The 22,292-nt window shown below is 41.5% G+C and overlaps 2 protein-coding genes across 3 annotated transcripts in view; both read right to left on the bottom strand.

The window, feature by feature from the left end:
- The window catches only part of ccdc106a (coiled-coil domain containing 106a), a 366,031-nt gene extending 353,458 nt beyond the window's left edge, over positions 1-12,573 (bottom strand). The window contains exons 1-8 of one of the 2 annotated variants that reach the window (XM_080752418.1): positions 12,500-12,573; positions 11,740-11,812; positions 11,014-11,112; positions 9,982-10,200; positions 8,917-8,973; positions 8,418-8,690; positions 7,535-7,729; positions 6,359-6,708 (exon numbers count right to left, since the gene is read on the bottom strand). In XM_080752418.1, coding sequence (XP_080608544.1) covers positions 6,392-6,708; positions 7,535-7,729; positions 8,418-8,690; positions 8,917-8,973; positions 9,982-10,200; positions 11,014-11,112; positions 11,740-11,812 — 1,233 coding nt within the window. In that variant the 5' untranslated portion in view covers positions 12,500-12,573 and the 3' untranslated portion in view covers positions 6,359-6,391. Of the gene's footprint in view, positions 1-5,827; positions 6,709-7,534; positions 7,730-8,417; positions 8,691-8,916; positions 8,974-9,981; positions 10,201-11,013; positions 11,113-11,739; positions 11,813-12,499 lie in introns of those variants that run through there. The other variant, XM_080752417.1, reaches the window with a different exon arrangement.
- Positions 12,574-18,169: 5,596 nt separating this feature from the next.
- LOC308294689 (C-Jun-amino-terminal kinase-interacting protein 3) overlaps positions 18,170-22,292 on the bottom strand; it is a 33,987-nt gene continuing 29,864 nt past the window's right edge. The window contains exons 25-27 of the mRNA XM_080737477.1: positions 22,131-22,229; positions 21,564-21,650; positions 18,170-19,984 (exon numbers count right to left, since the gene is read on the bottom strand). Of these exons, the coding sequence (XP_080593603.1) occupies positions 19,860-19,984; positions 21,564-21,650; positions 22,131-22,229 (311 nt within the window). The 3' untranslated portion in view covers positions 18,170-19,859. The remainder of the gene's footprint in view (positions 19,985-21,563; positions 21,651-22,130; positions 22,230-22,292) is intronic.

A 22,292-nucleotide genomic window follows, 5' to 3' on the forward strand; every position in this document is an offset into this window, starting at 1 on the left:
TTTCTTTATGGGTTCTCAAAACGTTTTAATTTCAAGTGGGGGGTTCTCAAAAGCCCCTTTTCGACTGCAGCTTTAGCACCACACCACACCACACCGCACCACATAAAATATCTACATTTTCTATTAAACATAGATTATAATAGTGGTTATAACACAATATAATCTATTATTATCTATTACAACTATATCCTGGTGGTCTAAATGAAAAGTCAGTGAGTGATCAGACATTATGAAGTGTTTGTCCCTGTTTGGCCTAGCTCAGACCTACTCTAGATTGGATACTTTTTAATACCACGTTTAGTACCACTTTCACACCACTCTACCCAGGTCCTTGTAGTGGAAAACCTGTGGGCGGTGTGGTGTGGTGTTGGGCCAGTGGAAAAGCCCCCCCCCCCCCCCCCCCCAGACCAGAGAAATATAATAAATGTGGAAATCTTATGGCATACAGCTCATGAATATCAAAAGTCCATATTTCAAAATAATGCCATATACATGAGAGTGAGAGACCACTCAAAACAAGGATAGAGAAACGTCAACCTTTTGAAGTCAGAGTTGTTGAAGTCCAGTGGGAAGTTTCTGAAGTGGCATCTGCAATGCTTTTTTACACAATATTCGAATTTTTCGAGATCTGTCTGTGTGTGTGTGTGTGTGTGTGTGTGTGTGTGTGTGTGTGTGTGTGTGTGTGTTGTGTGTGTGTGTGTTGTGTGTGTGTGTGTGTGTGTGTGTGTGTGTGTGTGTATAGGCCTATATATACATTTATACACACACACACACACACACACACACACACACACACACACACACACACACATTTTCTTTTTCTATTGATTAGTCACACCATGGATTTTTCTTTTTTTTTTCTCGCATTCCTAAGACAAGACATGTATTATAGTAAATTTACCCCCAGACCCAAATGCATGGGCCTGGATGGGGACCCAAATACAAGGCCCTGGATGGGGACCCAAATACAAGGCCCTGGATGGGGACCCAAATACAAGGCCCTGGATGGGGACCCAAATACAAGGCCCTGGATGGGGACCCAAATACAAGGCCCTGGATGGGGACCCAAATACAAGGCCCTGGATGGGGACCCAAATACATTTGGGTCAGAATCAATTGGTGTACATTTAGGGTCAAGGGTCAAGTAAATTTACCCCCATTTATTCTCACACAAATGCACTTGCCCTATCCAGAATCAATGGGAGTAAATTTACTTTAATCATTATTTATTTATTTATTTTTGTCTTAGGAATCTGACAAATACAAAAAAATATTATTGAACCAAAGTCTCCATGGTGTGACTAATCAATAGAAAAAAAGTCATTTTGGGGGTGAACTAATCCTTTAAAATGTTGAATTCTTAAGGCATATACAAGCTCATGGATATCAAAAGTCCGTATTTCAAAATATTACAATATTACACGAGACCACTCAAAACAAGGATTTATAATAGAGAAATGTCAACCTTCTGAAGTCAGAGTTGCTTGAAGTCTAGTGGGAAGTTTCTGCAGTCAATTATGATTTGGGGTGCTATGGGGTCTGCAATGAACTGGAATTTGTTTAGCTACCAATATATTTGACAATGTAACAATATTATTATACTGCTATAGAGCAAATCATATTTATATATGACCCAACCATACAATCACATGGACTCAAATCTCTTAAGCCAGAGCCATATAGGCTGCAGTATTTTTGGTTGCTTAAGTTCCGATATACCTTATGTAATTAACAGGAGTTAAACCTTTGCCTCAATGGACCAATCCCCAATCACATACACACCCATTGTAACTGTTACAATGGGTGTGTATGTGATTGGGGATTGGTCCATTGCCTGATGAAATCATCTGAGTGGTGATGTTGCTAGACATAAAACATAAAACAAGAAATGCATACGTACATCATAGGAAATCAAACGCTTTTAATGACATTTCTGTCTTAACAGTGAAGCTGATGCATAATCAGCAATACATGGTTATTGTTTAGTTGTTTTAGTGAGACTCAGTCTCACTCCAATATGTTGAATAATATATCATTCATATTAAAACAACAGGAAACAAACAAATAGATACTTTTAAAAACAATATACAATGATGTGATTCTGCAAAATTCCGCCGAATCGGTTTTTACAAAACTGCACCCATAAGTGCACCCTAAACATTACATTGATTGGTTCCTTTTCAAGTCCAACTAAAGTGACCCGTATTGAACACATAGAAAGACACATGAGTTCCACAGATGGAGCCCTGCTGAGCTGCTCTGAAGGGAGTTTTGACTTTTGACAAGAACATTTTAACCACATGAACCCTAGCGTCCCCATTCTGGGCCAAACATTCTGATAATCTACAAGATGTGAGCTAGGGCCTAGTCTAGACCAGTGGTTCTCAACCTTTTCAAGCTGTGACCCCCAAAATAATCATATTTTAACTGGGGACCCCCCACCCTGACGAGCACTAACTAAGAGTTGAGGCATTATATTTTGTATAACACAGTTCTATCGGGAAAATAGCAGATCTACATACACAACTCTTCGCAATGTAGATCGGCTATTTTCACAATTTCCGCCTCTAATATTTGACAATTTGGCCAATGTTTAATTTGTCATTTTAGAGGTATTAATAAGTCCTTACATTTACACATGTAGAGGGTATCTACATGTGTAGATACCCTCTATACACTTAAATGTTGGTTTGTTTACTGTTGAGTGAGAAAAGAATGTTCCACATTAAGTTAATCATCTGGGGACCCCCAAAAACAATTTGGGGGACTCCCCTGGGGGGGTCCTGACCCACAGGTTGCGAACCACTTTGCTGACTCCGGTCAGCAAAGTACATAGGGTTTAAGTGGTTTAATGTTAATCTTCCAATTTCACCTCCTCAGCTTAAAAAAAAGAAAACATGTAATCAATTCACTGTACAGTTAGTTATACAGTAAACACTATACATTATCATACATCACTATGACAAACTCTCCTGCAGCACTGAAAATAATTATGAATTTCAGCAAGAGCTCTATAAACTACAGACCATGGAAATAGCTCAGTTCACATGCATTTGTATTTTGTAATAAGGTGTCGAGAAGCAACAAAAGACCATTACGTGTGCACAAACTAGGGCTGCAACTGTCAATTATTTTCGTATAGATTATTCTATCGATTACCTTTTCAAATCATCGAGAAGCGCGTTTTTATATATCAGCAAATCGAAGAACCATTCAAGCTTTATATTTTACTTCGTCGTGCAAAAATAGTGAAAATAGCAGTTGAGCTTGTAGGTCTTCTATTTTCACTATTTATTTTACATTTTTGAGACCTTTTACCACAACCATTTGCCCAAAATGGGGATAGATTATTAATTGATTATTTGATTAAATTTAAGATAATTTTTATAATCGATTGACTTGCTAAGTTCGATCAACCGTTGCAGCCCTAGTACAAATCAACGCAATCACTCAGTCTCACTGGAACGTTATAAGTGTTGGGTGATTAATTTCAATATTTCTTTACACAAAAGTGAATAGAAGGTAGTGATACAGGGGGTGGTGCAGTCGGTAGCACCTCACAGCTAGAAGGTCCTGGTTTCGATTTCTGCTGTACTGGGGAAGCTGTGGCCTGTGAGTGCTGGTTTGCATGTTCTCCTCGTGTCTCCTAGCAAAACATGCAGTCTCTCTGGTCTCTATACTGCCTCACCCTGGCCAGCCGGGGCACCTGACGGAGGGGAAAGGAACTGGATGGAATAACGTTCCTTATACATGCTACGCCCAGCCGGGGAAACTCCCCCGTCAGGTGAAAAGAAGCGGCTTGGATTCCTCATGCATTAAATGAAACATGAGGTAATTCCAAACATGAGGTCAGTCCGTTGCTCTCCCCAGGTTGGCAGAGGGAATGTAGCGCCCGGGATAACATTAGACAATTGACACTAGGTGAAAAGATAAAAAAAAAAAAAAGGTTACAAAAATCATAGGATAAAAACTGTGAGACCGAAGTGGTACAAAACAGCATAATAAATAGTAGGAGGACATTGTAAAGGCTACAACAGGTATTATAGTGTGTCACGCAGCACAACATATATTGTCTTTACAGGTGTCTAGATAACCAGATGCTACACAGGAGCATTATCACACATGACACAGACTGGATTTTGTTGCTGTATGTAAAGTGACAAAAAAAAAATCAAAGAAACAAAAAAGTTGGTAAAACGGTGGTATAACTAATGAGGTGGGGACTGCACTCGTAACAGTAGCATACCATGCCATTCTGATGCAAGAAACTTGTTACTGTAAAACAATGGCTAGTGAATGCATCTGAAACGGCAGTGTGGGACTACTAGATCTCTTCAGGCCGCATTCTCAACCTTAATTCGGCAGACTCGTGAGATTGATTGCGGGGGGTGAAGCAGCAACATTCATTAATGTGTTTGCGGTCACACTGCACGTTGTCAGCCGCAGCAAGGAATCGCATTAGACCGCGTCTGTCCACGGGACATCTATCCGCTGCGTAATAATGCCTCCTCCTTCTCTACCTTACAAATTCATCAACCCAGGGCTGCATGGAACCCGCAGGAGTCGGGACCCAACGCAAACCTTGCGGCGCGGGCAGTATTTTTAGTAGCTGCGGTCGGGAAATGATACCAACGGTGGCGGCTGTCACACCTCACACGAGACAAATCACAAAATGACGTTAAGGCATTGTTGAAATGTAGCCACACATATACACTGTTCTATAGTGGAAGGTAAACATTAAAAATGTCTAGTTTTTTAAATGTTTTTGAAACATTGAGCAAACAATGCAAGATACGAAAAACAGGGAAAAGGGATATAATGAAACAAACAAACAAAAAGGTTTCTGTAAATAAAGATTTTCAAAATAAAATAAAAAGCAATGTGTGTGTGGGGGTCAGTTGAACATAATTTCAGTAATCATCCAAATGTATTGGAAGTTTTAGTTTCATGTCAGAATCCGTTATTGAAAAAGATTTTTTCTAAAAAGAAAACTGCATCCATTCAAACCCCAGGATCAACATACTGTCGGAACAGGAACAGTCTTTATTATTATTATATTATCTGTATCAGTAATAAGCATCAACCACTCTTGCCATTGAATGGGCTTAGGGTATTTAAGACATGTACTAGTAAGTACTGGGAGCTACCAGTAGGTGTTGCACTCCCCCAGAGCAATCCCTCTCCCTGCTCTAATGCCTTGTAATTGACTTCCTCATTGCTTGGTTGACAGATGTCTGTTGTGAATCACATGGACATACAGTCTTTTTTTTAAAGAAAATTGAACAAATCCTCCCTCATCCCTTTTCGGGATGCAGCAGGCCCTCTCACATACTTGGACTTTGCCCGCTATTATAAATGGCTGGGCGAGTGGAGAGCGCAAGGAATTCAAATTACTTGTATACCACGTTGACACTAAAAAGGAGCTGACAAGAGCAAGTATAAACAAACAGAGTCTTCACCACAGTTTACACAGCTGATTCCGGGGACACTGTGATGGCGAAAAAGGAAGTTCACGTGTCCCCTGAGGTGCCACCATGCTTTAAGCAGTCGAGCCGGCCCGCTGCCGCAGAATGAACCGTGTACAAACTCCTCACTACTTACCCGCCAAACCGTCCTATTGTTTTCCGGAGAGGGTGAGAGTATCCAATATCCATCCACCCCTCTCTCTCCCATGTCAGTCAGTCCGTTCTTCAGTCAATGCCAGGGCGTCACAAGGGGGGAAAAGTGGGACTGAGTTACTAGGGCCCAAGGCAGAGGGGCCTTAATTATTTTATACTTTAGCTATTGAAAAATAGCAGATATACAAGCTCACAGCGTGGCACCGCGCTGTGAGCTCTTATATGTAGTGAGTGCCACGCTTGCGAGCTTGTAGATCTGCTATTTTTGAAAAGTCGTGAAAATGTGAGCAAATCTTTGAATACTGTATATGTATTTTTTAAGCGAACGTTTGTAACTCAGATTTTGCTTCTGGAGGAGGTCCCTGGAACTAAATATTTTGATATGGGGGTCTGTGGCCAAATACATATCATTTTGGGGGTCCTTCACATGAAAAAGTTTGAGCACCACTGACTTAGAAACATAGGTTTTTAAAAAACCTTAGAAGGATTTGAAATATTCAAAGACTTGCACAAATGTTCACGATGCTTAAAAAATAGCAAGTCCACAAGCGCACAGAGTGCCGCACAGCGAGCTTGTATATCTGCCATTTTTCAATAGTTACAGTAAAGCACAAAATAACGCGTAAAAACGCATTCCCAGTCTAAATGGGTATAAAAAAAAATCCCCCTATGAAGAACATTCATGGGGGGCCCCGCAGTGAATCCGTGTACCCGTGGGGCCCAGAATTTGGCGCGACAACCCTGGTCAACGCTCCTCTCTCTCCCCTTGTCTCTCAGTGTCTGAACCTGTAGGAGATGGGCAGGAGGAGGTTGTTCTTCTTGAGGGCCTGCACCCTGCTGAGCGTCTCCTCGTCCAGCGCCATGTAGCAGCGCCGGGCGTAGTCCAGCAGCTTCTCCTTGGACGGGTCGAACTCGCCCACCTCGGCCACCTTCTCCGGCGCCACCAGCAGCAGCTCGGCGATGGGCGTGGTGGAGGCCACGGTGTTGCGGTCCACGCCGTGGATCTGGAAGGCCTTGGACATGTTCTTCAGCCGCTGGTAGGTCAGCAGGATCTTCTTGTAGCGGAACAGCACGCCCGCTGCGTCTTTCACTGCAGCAACGACAGCGAGAGTGAGGGTGGATGAGTGTTAAATACTTAATTCTGAGAGTCGTTATCTACTCGCCCTTGTGCCTGTTTCCAAACAACACAATAGGAGTTTGTCAGCAAAGTTTAGCTTTCTCTATGATTAACTGAACTAATGGTCACCAGAACATTAGAGTTCCAAAAAAGGGCAACAACAGGGGCGCCCGCTGGCCTACTAGTCCAGGCGCATACCACTTTAGGCGCATTGCCACATAGGCATGGATGCCTGGTGGCGTCGTCGGTTCGATTCCCGATCCGGACGACCTTTGCCACGTGTCACTCCCCATCTCTACCCCCATTTCCTGTCAGTCTACTGTCCTATCAATAAAGGCATAAAAGCCCAAAAACAAATCTTAAAAAAAAAAAAGGGCAACAACAAAAATGACAGTCAAATGACTCCACAGTTTAAACTGTTCTTCCCTTTTGTTTGACGTAGACCTGCGTAGGTGTGTAAACATGGAGTGGAGATTTTGCCTTTATTTGGCTGGTCAACATTAACTTGTTTTGGAGAATGTTTTTCTAGCAAACTCCATAGGTGTTGTGTGGACAAAGTAGCTTTTTATCTTTCATTCAACTCAAATTGAGACTCCGCTGGTCCTCAAATTATTGGCTCAGGAATGCGACAAAAACAAAACAACCTCCATTAATTCAAGGCTTTATGGGGTGTGCAAAATAGAAAATAAGTCATTTTGGGTAAACTACTCCATAAGTGAGTGCTAATATACTCTATTTAATACAATGTATAAATAAAACAGTTGGTCATTTTGAATGTTGGTTCCTGTCATCACTTCACCTCTTTGTCGCTCCCTGGGAAGTTGGAAGAGCCGCCTCCTCTTCAGCTGTTGATGCTGAGCTGATGTCAGTTGATGCTGATGGTTGTTGTTGATGCCCTCCGACATCACTTCCTCCCCTGAAATGATGACCTCCTCGTCCAGATAGTTGTCCTGATCCAGGTACTCGTCAGATTCTCCCAGCAGTGAGAGAGAATCTGGAGAGGTGGGCGACAAAGTATACATTAGCCTGTGTGTCCAGTCCACTCCAGCAACCTAGAGAGGTCCTCAAAAGACTGAAAAACCTAATCACGTGAATCTTGGGATCCACATGCGCAACGACATGGCTCCAATGTAGACTTCATGTGGCCAGCCTGTTACATCAGTCGCCTATATATTATGACTATGATAATACTGTATCTATGACATATGACTCAAAATTTTGGTACACATACTGTGTACACCGATCAGAACCCCACATTGATGGGTGCAGCACCGACTTTTAACTTGAAGTGCTCTGAGGCGCTCGTATAAAAAATAAATCCCACCCAGTGTGAAGTGAGCGGTGCTATTTATGAGTTAATTTCATTAAGCGTCCCACAAAGCTTGGCCAATGTGGGATGGGGCGGGACCTACATACGTACAAACAGACAAAGCCAGCTGTAGGAGCGGTCAGCACCGCAAAAAAAAAAAAGAAAAGTTTTAAAGCCGCTCAGCAGTTTAAGGCAAGTCAAAATGGTGTGTATATCAGTGTTGATACATTCAAAGAAAAGCTAACGCAGATCCTGCAAAAACAGAATAATGAAAAACAAGATGGGGGCTTGCAACTCACTTGCTCCATTTTTATTCACAGCACAGCAGCAATAATATGTCCTTTAAACCTTGCAGTCTTTTTCAGTGGCCTACCTGGACCTACGTTGCTGTGTCCGCTCATGTCATTCATGGTTGCCCTGCTGCTGTTGTTGTTGCTGCTGCTGCCAGCTGTGCTGCTGGTACTGCCGTGACCTGCCAGTAGGCCCTGGGACGGTGCAGAGCTGAACAACGCGTTCATGGAGGCAATCTGACTGGCTATCGGGCTGGAGACATGGTTTTTGGGAGGTCCCATGGTTGCCGGACCGGGCCTTCTTTGGACGAACTGGCGCGAGGGGAAATGCTGCTGCATATCTGACTTCTGTGGCTCTGTAAGGGAGAAAGGCATGTTCAAGTTGAAGACTAACTGATGTCCTACACTACAGTGCATGAGAACTTTGGTTTATATACACAAATCACATCACAGTGTAGGCCATGGAGGTGAAGATCCTATATGCAATGATGTATGGCTGTACTCATGCAGACCTGAACTATGTCTAAGAGTGAAATGGGAGATGAATGAAGTGCAGTTAAGCACACAAATTATTTTCTTCACCAGCTGGCCGATCTTCCCCTCTTCTCGCCCTCCAGTTGAATCTCCTCGACTCATAGCCTGTAGAATGATCCAACAAGAATTCTGAGTTTATTTTCAATCAAGTCAAGTCAAGTTAGAAATGCAACAACAACAAAACAAAAATATCCATGGGGTAGTAATCGATAGAAAAAAAGAAATCATTTTGGGGGTGAACTATCCCTTTCGGTTGTAAATGTATATTATGATTAGCAGGGTCGTTGAATATGGTTTTATAATTATATTGGTGTTTTCCATAGGTTGCAAGAGTGAAGGAGAACCCAAACCATGAAAAGGCACATTTATCTTTAGCAGAGCCACAAGACCACTGCTTTCAAAATATGTAGTGTCCCTGGTTTAATTTCGTACAGTTTGTTCTCAACGTTTCCATTTGGTTCCATTAAAATATGGAGAATTGGAGACAAGAGGTTTCTGCCCGACAGTAATGATATCAAATTGGGGGGTGTCCTCGAAATTGAAACGGTTGAGAATCACTGCAGTGAATAAAGTGCTCTGTCCCCACCGTTACTGTATTGTCCTACAAGAATTCACTGCGGGCCCCCCATGAATGTTCTTCATAGGAGGAGGGGGTTTAACCCATTTAGACTGGGAACTAATTATTTTGTGCTTTAACTATTGAAAAATAGTAGATATACAAGCTCACATATTATTGAAAAATCGTGAAAATGTGTGCAAGTCTTTGAATATTTCAAACCCTACTAAGTTTTTTTTTGAAAAATAATATGTTTCTATGTTAGTGGTGCTCAAACCTTTTCATGTGAAGGACCCCCAGAAGCGAAAACTTGAGTTACAAATGTCTGCTTAAAAAATACATATATTCAAAGATTTGCACACATTTTCACGACTTTTCAAAAATAGCAGATCTACAAGCTCACAGCTCTATTTTTCAATAGCTAAAGTATAAAATAATTAAGGCCCCTCCACCTTGGGCCCCAGTAACTCAGTCCCACTTTTTCCCCCCTTGTGACGCCCCTGACTGTCCTCACCGTTACTGTATTGTCCTCACATTATACTGTGCACTGTCCTCACCGTTGCTGTACTGGCTCTGTCCCTGTCCCTGGGTCTTGGTGGAGAAGATGAAGCGGTCCAGCTGGCATCGGAGGAAGTCCCTCTCCTCCTCCAGGTCCTCGATGCGTTTCAGGAGCCAGGAGTTCTTCTCCAGCGAGATCTGGAGCTGCGTCCGCAGGTTGGTGATCAGGATGTAGGAGCTGCTGGCCTGGGCATGACCGGCGGCGGGTGTCGGCGACTCTGGAAAGATAGCAGTCGCACTTTGTCAATCAATGTCCTACTTGATCATACTACAGCGTCACGCACACAAAAGCATTAAAAGTAGAAGATCTACAAGATCAAAACGCAGCGTGAAGCAACGTGTTCTGAGCTTGTTGATCATCTACTTTTGAGTTTTGGACCGTTGGATATACAAGGTTTCCACCCGACAGAGACGTCAATATGCACTGATACACTGAAGAGGGGACCTACAGTACACAGAAGCTTTAAACCTGATTAATTGTAAGACTGTGATGCGACACCAAAAGTGTAAAGCATCACATAATTCTACTCCAAAAGCAATCAATTACACTATATTGTTTACATTTGCATTCCTAATTTCAGAAAGGTCCAGTTACACTGTAATTGTATTAGTATTGGCTGTTATACATATTTTGTCCCACAAAGGCAAAGAGCTGCTGTATAACTAGAACCTATTCCAAATCTCAAATTAACAAAATAATCTATACATTTTGCAAAAATATTACTGAATGAAATAGCATCAACAATCCTGCACAATATTTCTGGGTGGATGGCAGATAAGCTAAAGTAATTTTTCTTTATTTTCACAACTTGCACAATTACAGCTCCTTGGCAATGTGGGGCAGTGTTATACAGGATAAGAATATTGTCGCTGTCGGCGGGAAATCTCTATCTAAATATTCTAACTTTTTGAGTTTTTTCGTAAATTAACGTCCTTGATCATACCAAATCGTCTCTTTTTTATCCTGAAAAGTTACAGTTTTTAAATGACATGTAGTTGATGACATATTTGTAATAGATTTGGACATTCACCATCAAAACTCTGATCATTCTGGTTGAAAAAGCCTTGTTGCTCAAAGTTGCTCTCCTCGTATGGAAGGGATATTTCATAGGCATCTTCATTCTTAGGGGCTGAAGAAGAGAACGCATGTGTCATATCACACTAGGATTATAAAGTCTTCTCAACATGAAAAAAGAAAAGCTGCATATAGATTATTAAGAGATTATTACTTTTTTGATTCATCAGATAATCTAGAACAGGCCAGGGGTAAACTACCTTAGGCACGGGTGCCACAATTGGAACAGGGGAGGGTGATCACTAGCACACTGGCAGAAGTGTGAGAGAGAGGATTTTTATTTTAAAACCAAATATTGTTTTAAACGTGGTCAATTAAATTAAGTCACCTAAATTGCAGAAAATTACATCCTGCACATAATTCTACATTCATTAAAATCTGAACTTTGACAGGGGAGGGAGTCGGGGAGATACTGCTCTGAGTCTAATGATCGTTATAACAGGGTTAGTCCTGCCAATCAAAATATGTCCGAATTTGTAATGGGGTGTCATTAAAATGTACAGTATGTTGTCATGGCACAATGCCCATGTAGAAAATAAAAACATGGCACTTAATTTCAAAAAGGTTGCTGACCCCTGATCTAGAAGCACCTTTTCCTCGCTGTTTTAAACATAATCATAATCAAATAATCACTTGTAAAGTTATAATTTGTTGCATATATTCATACTGTTCCATGTCTTACTCTGCAAGTGTAGTGATCCTGTGTGGTTCTTGGATGAGGAGGCAGCATCTGTCTGACTGTTTGCATCCTCCATCTTCACACGCGCATGCACACACGCACACACACACACACACACACACACACACACACACACACACACAGTATATGCTTAGATTGCAGCTGGCATGTTCTGCTATGGACAACTAACTTGTACATTTGTTAAAATCTACTTTGAGTCTGCAACATTTGATCCGCAGCACATCTTGTCAACTTTGTGACATAAAATGCATGCATGATGTGATGTCTGGGATTTAATACACAAGTTGTGGAAAGTAATATTGCAGAGACATCATCAAGCCTCCATGACAAATATGCTGAACAATGGACACAAATGAACGCCTATCTCGGCTATCTGCCATATGGTCTGTCTCAAGGAGTAGAGTATAATGAAATTAACTATTGTCGTGCAGACGTGCACGTACAGTATGTACACAAAACAGTGCAAAAACTGCAGGGTTTCCAACAAAACAGCTGCTTTAGTAAAAGTAATACTCGTGTTGTTCACTGCACACACATCTCTATTAATTATAACCGGGCCATTTAAAATGGACTCGCTGCTAGCACGGCAGCCAGGGCTAAGCCAAGCCCCGAATAAAACAATTATAACCCCAAGGTTACTGTATAGTTAAACCTTATTTAAATGTTAACTTGTGTCATTCATAATACAACCAGGACCTCGCAGACGACCACATTGTGTTGCATTGTGTGTCGGTATACGTACCACTTTACAGTCGTGATAATAAAGTTAAAGCGTTGACATGTAATAAGAGGTTATAACGCCGTCATATGTGCACTGGACGGATGGAGCAGCTAGCTAACAAGCTAACAATAACAATTATATTCACTTTCTATTTTTTTACCCCTTTCTCCTCCAGGCTTCTTTTTTTGCGTCACTTCCGTTTGCAATTAACTTAGGGGCAGGCATAAATAATTATTTTCCTCCTTGAAATATTATGTTCTTCATTCAGTTTTCAGAAATTATAGGCCTATATGAATATTACATAACTGTAAATATCTCCCCATTCTTTTCATTTTATTTCACCTTTTTTTTTTCTTTTTTTTGTACCTGTGATTGTACTGTCATGAAACTGTACTTTTCCCAATTTTCCGATGCAACCTTCTAATAAATTATTCAATCAATCAATCAATCAATCAATCAATAATGTACTGTCTGTGACTGTGTAAAAACGATATTGACATAAAACATGAAACACACACATTAAACGTACCAGTAAGACTCCCTAAAGACTGTGTGTGTTTGATTGTGTGATTAAAGGTTTATTAGCGCTGTCGAACAACAGATCATATTAACAACTAAAAAACAAACTATAGACCAGACAAAGTTACTTCTGTACTTGCATAGTCCACCCTTTTCCCCCTTCACAACTAATCTCTCCAGCAAAAATAAATGAATAGCCGATTTACAAGCTCTAAACGCGTCACTAAGCGACGCGTTGTGAGTTTGCAGATCGTCTATTTGTTTTGGTCAAAGTTTTAATGTATCAGGATGGAATCCCCATGACAACGAACCAACTAACCAATGACAGTGCAGAAGAGTCCCTGTGGGCGATGGGATCCATTCCAGCAGCGTCCCTGTGGCCTATGGGCTCCATGCAGCCTCTACATTACAGGACAGGTAAAACAGGTGTTGAGGTGTCGGGTGTCAGTTAGTGACTCATGCTGCTTCTATCTGGAGTAGAGCTGCTACATTCAACTCAACATGATAACACTTTACTCTTTATAAACAGATAAATATCAGCAACAACCTTTCTGGTAAGTAACCAGTATTATATCTTGGACACTCTTTTTTTGTATGGTGACTTTTAGTGACTGAGAAATTTGTTTGTTTTTGTTTGATGATCTACTCTGGACTGGACTGAAGCTTACAGACTACAGTTGACTCTGAGAAACACACACACAGGTGTGGCACATGTTTGGAGTGTAAATGAAAAGCACTGTCTGTAAGGAGGGAAATGTGACATTTTGCTTGAGGAAAGAATGCCTATGTTATGAGCAGCATGATGCTGGAACAGTCAAAGATTACAGGTAGAGTAATGTGTCTGACCATCTGCAACTGGTCTGAGTGAGTTAACATAATGTAAATTAGTATAATGTATAATCTATTACCAAAGAATATATATATCACCTCAGTGTCTATTATGGATGTGAGACTGATATAGCCTATGTACAGTGTCAGCCGGCCTACTACAGCAGTGGGTATCTGGATAATACTGTATTGTACAGGGTACAATCTATTAAATATAATAGAGAAGGGCAGGCTGTGCAGTCAGTCATCAATGAAAAAGGTTACAACAGCTGTTTTTAACAGGCATCAACAGGTTAACAGGTCTGTAGTGTGTATATCACAGCATGTGATTGATTGATTGAATACTTTTATTAACAGTTTGCAATTGGTAGTGGTTTGATTTTACAATGATTGTTAAAAGCTTTGACAAGCACACGGGCATCCTTGTGCCCGAGTCAAGCGGTATAGTCACTAAATCCAAGAACTGAACCGGGAGTCAGGCTTGGATGGAGCTTAAGGACTGTCCGTGTCCAAATCACCTTGTGCTGGGGGCAAGGGTGGTGAGACTGTGGCTGAATGTTCTCCTCGTCTCCATTACCACCACCAACCATCAATGCCTAACCCTAAGCTTAACCCTAAACTTAACCTCACAAAAACTATGCCTAAAGCAAACCTCAAAACCACGCCCACCTGGGTGAAACCGGGCAAAGAGAGTCCGCTGCATGCTTGTATCAGTGAACTGAACTGTCATGAAACTGAACCTTTTCCTTTGCAAACATCTAATACATTCTTCAATACAACCACCTCTATTTTGTTAAGTTTAACTCCAAGAGCAAGCCTCTCTCACCACCAGCTTGTTCAGTTTGTCAGCCTCCTTTGTGTTGATGTTACACAAGGGAGGCTTGTTTAACATCAACATCCCCCCATACACACACAACCACAGCAAAGAGAACACTGGCTACTACTTTCTGGTAGAACATCTACAGCAACCTGTTGAACACACTGAGGAACCTGAAGAACAGCTTGCTCTGCCCCTGCCTGGAGAGGTCCTCAGAGTTGTCAGTCCAGTCCAGTTACAGTAGTCCCTCTCCCAGGAACACTCAGAGGGGCCTTTTCCACCGGCAAAGAACCGGTTTGAGTTCTTTCTCTCGCCTATGGCTTTTCCCCCGAGAACCGAGTTGGTTCCGAACCGTAAAAGTTGGTTCGCAAGAACGAACCAAGGTTCCAAGAAAGTTGTCATCCCATAGGCGCGAGAAAGAACCCAAACCGGTTCTTTGCCAGTGGAAAAGGCCCCTCAGAGATCCTCGATACATCTGGGGGCTCTGTAGAAATCTACATTCAATGTAGGGGAATATGTCTCAATGTGACGGGCCGTCCTAAATTATGTGTTATTTTTAGTAATTAGTTTTTGCATTGCATTTAAATATCACTAGATATATATCGGTAGGCAGAGACTAACCTCGCCCACCAGGCTAGGCAGAGACTACTCCATGGATGCGGAAGGGAGTTGTGGGGTCTATGTGCTCTTCAGGTTGTCCACTCTCCATTGTGCAGTATGTGTCCTGGATGTTGTGTCAACAACATGTCAGTAGCATACAGTATAGTAAAGCAGGCAATAAAATGACATTACTGCACATCAGATCGTTTCACTTATTCTCTGTCTAGGCCCTAATGTTGCTACATAATGTCTCTCTTTACTACAGGCCATGGCACCTCAGAAGTACGACGGCTTAAACCACTGTAAGCTGGCCCTGGCGTTCGCCGTGCTGATGGACCTGCTGGGGGTGGCGTCACTGCTGCTGGGGGTCTTTGCCCCGCTGGAGATCCGAGGCAGAGACTTTGGGGACCTGCTGGTGTACTCGGGGGCCCTGCTGGTGCTGATGTCGCTGGGAGGCTGGGTCATGTGGTACAGTGGCAACATCGAGGGACTGAGGTCCGGCCGGGAGCTGGGGGGCGTGGGCGGCGCCATGGACCGCCTGGCCCGCAACCTGAGCCGCAGGATACGCCTGCCCCGGAGTCAGAGCAGCCCGTCCTAGAGAGCTGGAGGAAACACTTTCAGAAGGAGAAGGCATGCCAGCTGTCTTAGGACCAGGGGTGTCGCACCAAATTCTGGGCCCTGGGTACAAGGATTCACTGCGGGCCCCCCATGAACTGGGAACACATTATTATGCATTATTTTAAAATTGTGCTTTAACTATTGAAAAATTGCATATATACAAGCTCAAGCTGCAAGCTTGTAGATCTGCTATTTTTGAAAAATCCTGAACATTTGGGCAAGTCTTTGAATATATATTTATATAAGGTTTTTTTTTTTAAAGATATGTTTCTATGTCAGTGGTAATCAAACCTTTTCTTGTGAAGGACCCCCAAAATGATATGCATTTGGCCACGGACCCCCATCTCAGAATATTTAGTTCCAGGGACCCCCCAGAAGCAAGATTTGAGTTACAAATGTTCGCTTAAAAAATACTGTACATATATTCAAAGATTTGCACACATTTTCAGGACTTTTCAAAAATAGCAGATCTACAAGCTCTCAGCGCGGCACCAAGTGCCGTGCTGTGAGCTTGTATATCTGCTATTTTTCAATAGCTAAAGTATAAAATAATTAAGGCCCCTCCACCTTGGGCCTTAGTAACTCAGTCCCACATTTCCACCCCTTGTGACGCCCCTGCTTAGGACATGGTGTCAGTAACCCGCTCTTCAACCGACCATTCCGCCCCGGGGCAACGGAGGATCATTACTGTCATTCTTGCGAGTCTTTTACTCTCTGGTGTGAAAAACGAACTGCTTGTTCAGAGGATCAACCAGTCGTTCTGTGTGATAAGACTTCATAATTAGACTACATGCACATAAACACCTCAGGGAGTTTGCTGCCTTTTATATTGATATGTGATATAAAAATGTAGAGAATTTTACATTGTTACAATAGCACACAAGCTTGTTGTATTAGCCTACTGATACTGAATGAATGAACTGAATTAACATGTGTGAAGGCTATAAAGATGTAGCTGCCATTTAAAATTCTATTTGATTCCCCTAAGAGGTACGTATTTAATTAACTGTTGAGAGGCAACTGTGTGAGAGTGTACAGTATGTGATCACTACTGTATATTAACCGCTGGGGATGAAATTAGAATAAAATTAAAAACCATTGTCGACCATTCAATAGATTTTTAATGAAAATATTTACAAAATGTCATCTATAGTCAATCACAATAGATTGTCTCTGCATTAAGGGTGGAGTGTGATTATCCACCACCAGAGTTCACAAACTTGTCAATCTCTCATAAATACTGCATAGGACTCCTCGGATGTTCTTCAAGTCTTTCCCTCCCTCGTTTTACAAATCAAAAGTAACCAACATAAAACAAAATAAAAACAAAAGTGAAAAAGTATTTCACAAGAACGAAGAAAGCCAAAGAGCTGATTAAGAAAATAAATAATTTCGGAGGGAAAAGAAAATCATTAAGTAGGAGAGCTGTATTCAAACACACATCATCAAACTATTGCCTAGCGATGGCAGTCAACATGCAATGACAGGGAGGGCAGGACTTGGATTAATACTCCAAGTAGAAGTGCATCAAACCAAACATTTTTAAGCCAATGTTCCTACAGTGTTCCCTGTCTAAGTAACGATAGAATACTGCCTTTCAAACCCAAAGGGGAGTGAGTAGTGAACCTGAGAAAATGTTAGTTAAAATGACTTTATCTCCTGTTGCAACTAATGCATTGTTTGTAGACGGTGAATGTTTTAGTGTCGCTAATGGGTGTAATGTGATATCGTCTGTCGGGTGGAAACCTGATGTCCAAAACTGTTACTTTTCAGGCCTCAAAATCAAAGACAGCAAAAGTAACAGCTCAAAATGCGTCACTTCTGGTAGTACATACATGGGCAACTGGCGGCCCGGGGGCCACATGCGGCCCCCACCTTCGCTTAATGCAGCCCGCAGGTTAATACCGGAATACTGATATATTATTGATTTCAGTTGTTACAATGCATAACATGACCTGGTTTAATTCCGTCAGACTATATTAGTAGCTTAATGACTAGTATAGTAGTATTTGTTTTTATGTCCAATGTATTTGTATTTCAAGTTCATAAGGTTAACATGAGTATATAACTAAATGCGTTTGAAATTAAATCAAAATGTTACATTTCAGGATTCCAAATAAAAAATAACAAGAAAAAAATCATGATTCCATTTCAAAAGAAGCAAAAATAGCCGATCTACAAGCGATCTACAATCTACATCGCAACGTGATGCGTTTTGAGCTTGTAGATCTGCTATTTTTGCTTCTTTTGTACAAGATAGTAGAATGACAAAGTAGGACATACAGTATGTGTGCAATGTGGCCCTCTGGAGCGAAGGTGGAAATATAGTGGCCCTTGCCATCAAAGTTGCCCAACCCTGTGGTAGTATGATCAAGTAGGGCGTTATTTACTGATAATAAAAAAAAAAAAAACAAGTCAAAATATGGAGAAAGAGGTTTCTGCCCGAAAGCAACAATATCTAAAGCCCAGCCATGACATGTGACAGAGACAATCATTCTACAGCTGCCACTGATATCCTTTGACTTTAGGGAAATAAGCAAATACAGGCTCAGTGCTTTGCTTAGGAGCTCGTCAACTGAATAAGCCACTGATGCAGGAAATGAAAGTAGTTACTGCTATTTGCCTTTGCAGTACAGTACATACAGTAGAAGAGAAACGGCTACCTATTCCAGTTCACAGTTAATGCCAAGAACACACTAGTACAGTACACACGACCGCTCAAAAAAGGTGCATAATGCACTGGTGCCAACTTGATGGTACAAAGGACCTTTTATAACCACTTCCTTTAAGCCCTATATAGTTGCTGTTAGGCAGAAACCTCTTATCTCCATATTTAAATTGTGTTTCTTTGTATATTAATGCCTTACTTCATATTACTACAGCGTCACAAAAGGAGAAGATCTGCAAGCTTGAGCTCGTCAATCTGCTACTTTTGTTATTTTAGAATTTGAATCCTGAAAAGTAACTGTTTTGGACATACGAGGTTTCTACCTGACAGAGACGATATACTTAGTCGTAGGACCAAATGCGAAAATAGCTGATCTACAAGCTCACAGCGCATTGCGATGCAAACTTGTAGATGGATGGGTCATTTTAGAAAATGCAAAAACAACCTGAAAGACAAGGTATAAGAGTTGAGGGACTGCATGCCGACGAACCATTAGTAATCCATTACGGTAGAGTACATCAGGAGAACATATAGTTGACGATTGTGGTTCCTGGACAGTGTCATACTCGCAATGCACTGTGCTAAACCCTCGTGCGCTGGCCTAAATTCAACGTTACATGGCTGTGTTTAGGCATTAGATTAGAGATGGTCAAGTTAGATGTGATCACGGTAAGGATCTGGGAAGGGTTGCAATGAGACTGCGTGACCTAAAATTCATGGGTACCAGTTCTTGTGCCACAACCTACAATTTAATTTTACACATACTGGATATACTGTACATAGTGCATATGAGTGGTAAATAAGGCCAGTTCTAACTTGCAGCAAACACTTTAAATCAGAATAAGGCACACAGGGTTATTCACTGTGCTCTTTTACATAAATACTGGACACACTGCATGGAAGAAGGAGAACGCTTCTAAATAGTTGTTTAGAAAATCCAACATTCACTATCACGTTGAACACTGCACAGATGTATGAGGCAGGAGCTTCTGTTCTTGCTACACGCTTGGCTCAGTGTGTGTGTTTGTGTGGAAGGGGGGGGGGGGTGCCTTTTCAGCTATCATAGACACTGAGAGACACTAATATTTTGTTACATAATACCATTTTGCTTCATCAGGATAATATTCAAGAATTGTCAAAAAATATAAATACGGATACAGATAGAATAAATGCACAATGTTGTATAAGTTCTCTATCGTCAGTGAGTGTCTGTGCAGTATGTTTCATTAAAAATGAACCATTGCGCTCATCTGTAATGCCACGTTGTTCCATGCTTGTTTAGTGACAGTCCAGAGAATGCCTGATTCAAACAGGTAAACAAACGGCAGCGGTCAGAGGGCGGGGCTGGGCACAGCGGGGGAGGGGCTCTGCCAGATGATCATGTGACTGCGGTCAGAGCGCTGAGGTGTCGCCTGGGAGGAATCTGTCGACGGGTCGTCTGATGACGCGTCATCTCCTGGAAGAGAGAGGGTGGATTGGTTAGGTACCTTACTTTCATTACCCATTTAGAACGGGTACACATTATTGTGTATCATTATTTTATGCTTTAACTATTGAAAAATAGCACATATACAAGCTCACAGCACGGTACCGAGTGCCGCGCTGCAAGCTTGTAGATCTGCTATTTTTGAAAAATCGTGAAAATTCGAATTTTGACCCGATTCTATAAGTGTCTTTTGAATCCTAAGACTTTTTGAAAAACCTATGTTTCTATGTCAGCAATCTGGCTCGCCATCGTCAAAGAAAAGGTCCTTTTCACTTAACTGGAGCTCAGTTAGTCTGCTCTTGAGAGTGGTTCTCAAACGTTTTCATGTGAAGGACCCCCAAAATGATATCTATTTGTCCACGGACCCCCATCTCAAAATATTTAGTTCCAGGGACCCCTCAGAAGCAACATTTGAGTTGCAAATGTTTGCCTAAAAAATACATATATTCAAAGATTTGCACACATTTTCGAAAATAGACTTTTCAAAAATAGAGCATTCAATAATTCTAGGCCTATTAAACAGGGGTCTACAACATTTTTCAGGCCAAGCAACGCTTAGCTGAGAGAGAGAGATGAAGCACGGACCCCCAATACATATTTTAACTAGGGCTGGGATGCGATTAAAAAATTTAATCTAATTAATTACAGGCTCTGTGATTAATTAATCGCAATTAATCGCATTTTAATCGCACATCGATATTTGACCTGAGAAGCATTTTTTTTCCAGTAAAACACATTTTATTGTACGAGTGAATCAACGAGTGAGTGTTTTAAATCTAAATTTCGCATCCACTGGGCCAAGCAAAGCGCTCTGATCGGCTACTTCTCCCTTTGCGTTTGTTGTCTCTTCTTGGTTGGTGCATCGCTATGATCGGTATGCCCGAAACTGAAGGTTCTGTGGTGCAAAAACTAAGTGCGATTAAAATGAGTTAATTTTTTTAATCGCGTTAATTTTCTGTAATTAATTAATCGCAATTAATCAGTTAAAGTCCCAGCCTTAATTTTAACACATTTGGGTTGGAGATTAAACCTTTCATAGACTTGTTTGACAGCACTATCATCACCAGTGTGACCTTTGGCCCTGTACTTGTGACTGCCCTTTTCCCCCTTCTAGACCAAACCTCTTTGCCAAAAATAGTCGATTTACAAGATTAGCTTGTAGCTTGTTTAACCTGCTTGCTGCCAAGCATTACAATATTCAATGTCTTCTATTGCCAGAATCTTACCTTTTAATGTGCACGGGTCATGCACAGATAATGCACGGATGATACACCACATGTGTGCACGCCATTCACAGCTTTCAAACAAAAAAATCCGCTTGAAAATCTGTTCTTTTCAAAAACGGCCAACTCGGGCTTGGCACAGCTATATATAAACTCAGGAAACTCGGGGTTGACAACATAAGCTTAAAAGGGCCATTTATCAAACTGTCAAATAATAAACACACAGCTTAATTGTGATGAACATCTCAGACCGGTATCAGCTAGCAGAACTACAGTGATATTTCATTTTCACACTCCGGAACATGCCATCACGACCCTGAACTCACCAATGCGAAAGTTGATGTAGCCCTCTCCTCCACTGAGGATGAGCTGAGAGGTAGTGACAGGCCCGCCACCAGAGGTCACTAGACAGTCTGTGGAACAAAGACATTACAATGGCTATTTAAACAAGCAGGTCTATCTGTCTCAGAATGAAAATGTACAATTTAGGCATTTAGCATAATGCAAAGCGACTTACAATAAGCAGGTAATACATCAGTATAATAAGCAAGATAATATGTCAGTACATCAACAACAATATAAAAAAAGCATAGGAATATCAATCTAGAAAAACAATAACACATAAAAATGCTATCTATCTAGCTTCATATATATGGTCATCTACAGTTTGGGGGCCAGGAGGGAAACTCAAGTCTCTATGGCATGAGTATTCAATGGAAAAAAGTCATTTTGGGGGTGAACTACTCCTTTAAGGTTAAACACGCTAAAACATAACTCCCCTTCATTGTGACTGAGTGTACTTTGGGCAACTCTGATGATACAGACATGTACCTACAGTATGCCCTACTCAGCCTACTGCATCACAGTGCAGCCTGCATAAGCAAGTTCCTTACCAGGTGCGGCCATGATGAATCTAACAGCTTGCCGGTGTCCATGGTAACACAGCTGTGCTGAGGCCATTGAGCAGTATGGGATGGAGACAGACTCTGAGGCTGTGGGTACAACACATCTTTTACATTTAGAACACATTTATTTAGCAGATACATTTTACATAC

The sequence above is a fragment of the Nannobrachium achirus genome (genome assembly GCF_963921795.1).
Source record: "Nannobrachium achirus genome assembly, chromosome: 2".
NCBI lineage: Eukaryota > Metazoa > Chordata > Actinopteri > Myctophiformes > Myctophidae > Nannobrachium > Nannobrachium achirus.